The sequence below is a fragment of the Gregarina niphandrodes genome (assembly GCF_000223845.1).
Source record: "Gregarina niphandrodes unplaced genomic scaffold scaffold00005, whole genome shotgun sequence".
In the NCBI taxonomy this organism is placed as follows: domain Eukaryota; phylum Apicomplexa; class Conoidasida; order Eugregarinorida; family Gregarinidae; genus Gregarina; species Gregarina niphandrodes.
Window position 1 is genome coordinate 385,013 of NW_011645776.1, and position 6,127 is coordinate 391,139.

The 6,127-nt window shown below is 50.4% G+C and overlaps 3 protein-coding genes across 3 annotated transcripts; all 3 read right to left on the reverse strand.

Moving 5' to 3' along the window:
- Nucleotides 1-124: 124 nt before the first annotated feature.
- On the reverse strand, nt 125-1,276 carry GNI_041060 (putative transmembrane protein; the record flags this gene model as incomplete). The annotated part of the gene is made up of 1 exon (XM_011131161.1): nt 125-1,276. A coding segment is annotated over one exon (1,152 nt), but the record flags the coding sequence as incomplete, so codon positions are not given.
- Nucleotides 1,277-1,431: 155 nt separating this feature from the next.
- On the reverse strand, nt 1,432-3,219 carry GNI_041070 (putative transmembrane protein; the record flags this gene model as incomplete). Its single annotated transcript, XM_011131162.1, has 1 exon — nt 1,432-3,219. One exon carries the CDS (start codon nt 3,217-3,219, stop codon nt 1,432-1,434), a length of 1,788 nt encoding a protein of 595 aa, XP_011129464.1.
- Nucleotides 3,220-3,876: 657 nt separating this feature from the next.
- On the reverse strand, nt 3,877-5,526 carry GNI_041080 (putative transmembrane protein; the record flags this gene model as incomplete). The annotated part of the gene is made up of 1 exon (XM_011131163.1): nt 3,877-5,526. The coding sequence occupies one exon, from the start codon at nt 5,524-5,526 to the stop codon at nt 3,877-3,879; it is 1,650 nt and encodes a 549-aa protein (XP_011129465.1).
- Between the last annotated feature and the right edge of the window lie 601 nt (nt 5,527-6,127).

Here is a 6,127-nt window from a genome sequence, read left to right on the forward strand (position 1 = left end):
AATAATAACACGTCAGTTTTTTTGGTGTTCTGCAAATTAGCTTACAGCCTCTCTGATTACACCGTTGCCAACTGAACTTTTTCCAGCCACCTATTGCGGCCTGCTCCCACTCATTGGAATTTACTACCGCCGCTGCCTTCTCACAAACCTCCATCCCCACCGTCAACTCAGCCAACTCCGACTTAGAAATCAGCGTCGTTACATCGTTGACGTTCGCGTTCAGCAAGCGCGATTTCACTAACACGGACACCAGTGCGTTGTCCAACGGGGCAGCGGTGGTTGTAGTGCTGCTAGTTGTACTACTGCTAGTTGTACTACTGCTAGTTGTACTACTGCTAGCTGTACTACTGCTAGCTGTACTACTGCTAGCTGTACTATTGCTACTTGTACTAGCAGTAGTGTTACCGGTGTCAAACATGATAGAGCTAAAGGTCGTGGCAGGGTCGCTGAAACCGCCAATTCCAAGATGATGCCAGAACCTTAACCATGACTCTCCGGTGGTGTCCTGGGCATTGGTTAGGTAAACGACCAATCCTGACAACGCCACAGTAGCTACGGAAGCTACGAAACCAAGACCGAACCCTGCGGGAAACGGATGGCGTCGCCAGCACCCTTCAGTTGCTTCCGGGACACGTAGTGCTTCAGCATCAAAATACTGCAACGGTGGTCTTGAGTTGAGGATGATCGGTACCCAATCAGTCGGCACTACTGTTAAGAGATTTTCTCGTTCTTCAGCTTCTAATTCTCTCTCTCCTCCGATCTCCAGTTCCAGTCCTTCCGTCAACTCCGTCATTTCCGGATCCGTCCCACCAAACGCTTGCCAGAAAACTTCGTCCACAACTGACGGATTGTCCGCTGCTGGCGGATCGGCGTCTTCTAGATACTCCTTCAATGTTTTTGCAAGTATTTGCTCTACACGATCAGATGCCACCACTTGTTCAGGGGACTCATCCGGCGCACGGTAAACACGAAGACGATTCCATCGTTCGCACCAGTCGAACTCGGTAAGGTCTGTTCTGAGTAATTCCGTCTCCGGTATCAAAGCAAGAACTCTGGCGTTGTCTTCACCAATGCGAACGTCAACCATCCTCGCCATACAACCTTCAAGTGTAGAAATCATACCATCAGGTCCTAGAAATGCTGCCAGCGCCACGCCCCCACCAGTTGCATTGCTCGAACGTAGACTTCCTATGGCTTTCATTTCTAATTTTAAAAAGACTCTAAGCCCTGATGACGGACGGCTGTTACGTCCCTCCATCCACTGCCAGACCTCCATTCGCTACCAGACCACCATCCACTTTCCAGACCACCCGTCGTTCCTCCCGTCCTTCCTTCCTCCCTCCCCGCAACACTCTCCCCGCAACACTCTCCCCTCCTACCCGTACAGCATGTGAGCATGTGAAGAACTGAAGTTAATAGAAGGGAAAATTGTTAACCTTCCAGTGGTTTAGATTCATGTTTGGAATGCTCCATTTGTAGTAGCACTTTCTTGCCATGTGATGGTGCCGTTGTATAGTTCCAATACTTAAGAAGCGACTGTGTCATGTTCGGAATAGGTTGGTAGCATTTATAGTAGCACTTGGTCGGCATGTGGTTTTGTCTTTTGTATGCTGTGTAATATTGTGCGAGTTCTTCTTCTATGATGTTGATTCCCATAATAGCGCCCCAATTTATTGTGTTACCAGTGGGCGTTTGGACATCGCATGCGAGGGCAGCATGAAGGCAATTGCAACCCGGAGGTGAGATGTGTGCGCGACTCGGTTGTGGGCGGCGAGGATCGTCGGCATGACTGCAGTTTGTATTAATATCCGTCAGGTACAAAGTGTCAAGTCCTAATTCTTGTATTTTCTCATCACTCAAAACGCTAACGTCAATGCCGGGAATCGAACCCGCGACCTCTTTTGCGAATCGAGGCATCATAAGCAATTCAAGTTCTGACGAAATACGCTTTTTAGCACCGCCATTCTGATTCCCGCCATTCTGATTCGATACGTATCGTAAATAACCATTACACTGAAACGAACATCGAGTCGGCTTGTCATAATTCACACCGGCCTCCCAAATAGTTGGGAAATCATACATGAAAGGATTCGCAAAATAATGACAAACAACAGTTCTCTTAAGGTCATCGATACAAACTATCTTACCACCCGCCAAGCGACATGGGGACCAGTCCAAGCTTCTCCAACCATCCGCTGTTGCCGGAAACATTGGCGCTGTTGTATTACTTGCCATCACAGCATTGTAAGCCTCCTTGCATGTCTCGGATGGGACTCTCAGATTCTCAAACTCTGACGCAGAAATCAACGTCGTTATGTCATTCACATCCGGCCAGAGGCGTTCCACCGGCGTATCACTGGCCACAGACATAGGCGGATTGAAATTCAACATGCTGGCCACGGTGGACAAGATGGTGGACTGGGTAGTGGACTTGGTAGTGGACTTGGTAGTGGACTGGGTAGTGGACTGGGTGACGTTGGTTCCATTATTGTTCATAGTAGGAGTTATACCAACAAATGTAGTATTCGATATAGAGTCTCGATTACCGCGCAAAGACAACAACAATGATGTAATCACGGCTCCACTCACAATAATCCCAGAAGTAAATCCAAGGCCAAAACCCGCGCCTAACCAAGGCCAGAATCTTTTTTTAGTTGGCTGTCGATATCTGACTTCATGATATTGATCATCGAAGCTCCATTCTCCATCGAAGCTCCATTCTCCATCGTCATCAAAGTTATCCAACTGGTCCTCCAAATGGGGTGTTGGATCGTCGATGATTGGCACCCAGTTCTCCGGCACCATTGACTTAAGGGTTTCGCGTTCCTCATCCTTCAAGGCTCTCACTGCTTCGATCTCCAGCTCGATCTCTCCATCATTAAGACACCCCGTCACCTCGGTGAGTTCGGTCAAATCCGTACAAGCCAATTCGGTCCATTCCGTCAGAGTCTTACCAAACGTTTCCCAAAAAACTGAATTGGCGACTGACGGGTCGGAGCCCTCTAAGTACTTCGTTAGGGTTGTTGCAAGCATACGCTCTACACGGTCGGAAGCCGCCGCTTGTTCAGGGGACTCATCCGGAGCACGGTACACACGAAGGCGGCTCCATCGATGGCACCAATCGAACTCGTTAAGTGGGGATGCGAACAAGTCTAAAGCAAGAGCTGGTACAACAGCAACAACTTTGGCGCTATCCCTCCTAGTAGAAATATGAAGCATCCTTGCCACACAACCATCAATAGGCGATATCATGCCATCCGGACCCAGGAATGCTGCCAGCGCAACACCCCTACTGATCACACTGCTTGAACGTAGGCCGGCCTTCATTGAAAATGAATTTAAAAAAAAAAAAAACCACAATCGAAAACGGCCCCCCTCACCCGATCTCCAAACGTGAACGTGGGCTCGCCGCACCCTTCGAGCGCTGCCAACTGGTGTCTAAAACAACGGACTGTTTAATGCTGTTTTGAATGCAGTATACTGCTGCCTCTTCCGATGCTGCCTCTTCCGATGCTGCCTCTTCCGATGCTGCCTCTTCCGATGCTGCCTCTTCCGATGCTGCCTCTTCCGATGCTGCAAGATATAGAACTTCATGCCCCCCGCTTGTGCCACACAAGGATATCGATCCTGCAACCCCCGTGAGATGTCATAATTCCAATGTCTCGGCATTGCGCTGAACAGAGCATTTAGAAAGCTTCAGAAGATGGACAGCCGTGCTTACAGCGTGTGCCGTTGTCGGACTCCACTCTAAACGGACGTCCAATCGATAACAATCGGTCCCCAATGTTCAGCTCGAAATCATGCCATCAGCAACATTGTTCAAATGTAGGCTTGCTCATTATGAACTGATTAATAACACCACCCCCGAAACCCAAGTTACGGCAAGCCATTGTCTTTCCAATACTCGAGAAGTTGCTCTGTCATGTCGCTAACGGGTTGGAAGCATTTGAATCCACAGTCCGTAACCACATGATCTGCTCTTTTGAACGGGGTGTAATACTGTGCGAGCATCTCTTCCTGGGTGTACATGTCAACGATAGAGCCCCAATATATCTGTCCGTAAGATGGAGTGTTGACCATGCAGCTGAACTCAGCGCTGGTGCAGCCACAACCCGGTAATGCAACATACGCTCGGTATGGTGCCGGCCGACTTACCCAAGGACTACAGGTCTCATTTACTGCTATCAACTCTCCAACTTTACGTCCTAGTTTTTGCAATTGCTCATGGCTTAGGCCGTGCGCGTCAATTCCGGGAATCGAGCCCGCGACCTCCGTCGCAAGACGAGAAAGCCTCAACTCTTCTGATTCTGACACATTAAATCTGAGTATCTCTGGGCTATTGCACTGGAGAGAGCATTGGTACGGCTTCACATAGTGGGCAACAGCCTCCCACATAATCGGACAATCATACCTAAAGGGGTAACCGAAGTTATAGCAGGCTGCAAGTTTGTCGTTTTCGTTAGAGCAAACAACCTTGCCACCGCCCTCGAAGCACCTGCCCCAGTTCAACTTGCGCCAACCATCAGTCGTTGCTGGCATCATCTTCGTTGTCAAGATCGTGTTGCTCCGACCATCCTCGGTCACCAGCTTCCTTGGTTCGAGCTTGTTGCTTGACGGACTCCACCCCTCTACAAACTTATAAGCCTTCTTACAAACGTCCATCGGCACTCTCAGTGCAGCCAACTCCGACTCAGAAATCAACGTCGTTACATCGTCGATGTTCGGCCAACGGAGTTTGCAAGTTGCCTCCTTGCAAATGTCCACAGAGTTATGCCTTGTGATGCTAGAGTTAGGCGGCTTGATGGATGGCTCCAATACGTGGCAGGACTCCGGCAGGCCATACAAGTGGAAGAACAACCCTGCTGTACACACTCCGCTCACAATAGCTCCAAGACAGAGACCCGCGGCGAATGTCGGTTCCTTCCAAAGGCTCCTGGCATCCGCGAGGGTACTCTGCTGATCCTCGACGTCATTATCAATCATGTTCCTCGAACCTCCCACAACGGCCTTCCACGCTTCCGGGACCATTGTTAATAGTCGCTCTCGTTCTTCGTCTTCTAAGTCTCTTACTTCTAAGACCTCCAGCTTGTTAACCGCCTCGGCGTCCATCCTTCTGGTTTTTTGAATCTCATGCCACACAGCCAGCTTCTTGCCAAATGCTTCCTTCAAGATCGCAGTGACGACTGACGGCCTGGCGCCCCTCACGTGCTCAATCAAACCTTGAGCCAGCGTCCGCTCGACGCGTTCAGAAGTGTTCGCTCGCTCGGCGGACTCGTCCGGTCCATAGTAAACGCGAAGGCGGTTCCACCTCCTTGGCCAATCGTAGTCGGTCATGTCGGAGGCCAGAAGCTCCTTCGGGGGGGCCAAGACCAGAACTTGAGCGGCATGCGTCCCGTCTGACACTACGGCCATTTTGGCCACACAACCACTGATGGGTGACATCGCCCCATCCGGACCAATTAAGGCCGCCATCACCCCACCTCCCCCTGCAATGTGTACCAAACGTAAACACGCAACCGCCTTCATCTGAAATTTGGAATCAAAAAAACGGGGGTCGTGTTTGGGTCAAGCGCAGTCGTTACGTCTTAGTCCGCTCAAGGTGTCATCAACGCTCAAGGTGGTCTGTCGTAGCCGTGTCTCGTCATTTGTCGTGTGCGCGTTGTGTCTACGGGCCGTAAATTTTTAGGGTAAAGGAGGGGACGCAGAACAACAGTAAACCATGGTCGAGTCTACCACCCACGAGCACGACGGCGGCCTGAGTTCAGCCACGGAGGACCTGCGCGGTTCTGCTGACGACAGAACAGAGTGGCGGTATCGGAGGGAACCTGTGGAGGTAACTCAAATTGAGTCGATTGAGGCGGTAGCTCAGTACAAGGGCGACGACGACGAAGCTGAATATCGTTGCGGAGAAGCACGGTTTCGGTTTTACAAGCCGAAAGATGATGCCAAGCAAGCTGGGTCGCATGAGTATGAGTTAACCCGTCGAAGCTGTATGTCTAGGGTAGAAGGTCTGACGTTTGATCCGAAGTCGGAGCGAGAGCTGGATAAGATTATCGATGACGTCGCTTTGAGAATAGATGCAGAACGACCAAGCGTGGGTTTACTAGTGGAAGCGTTGAGTGGGATT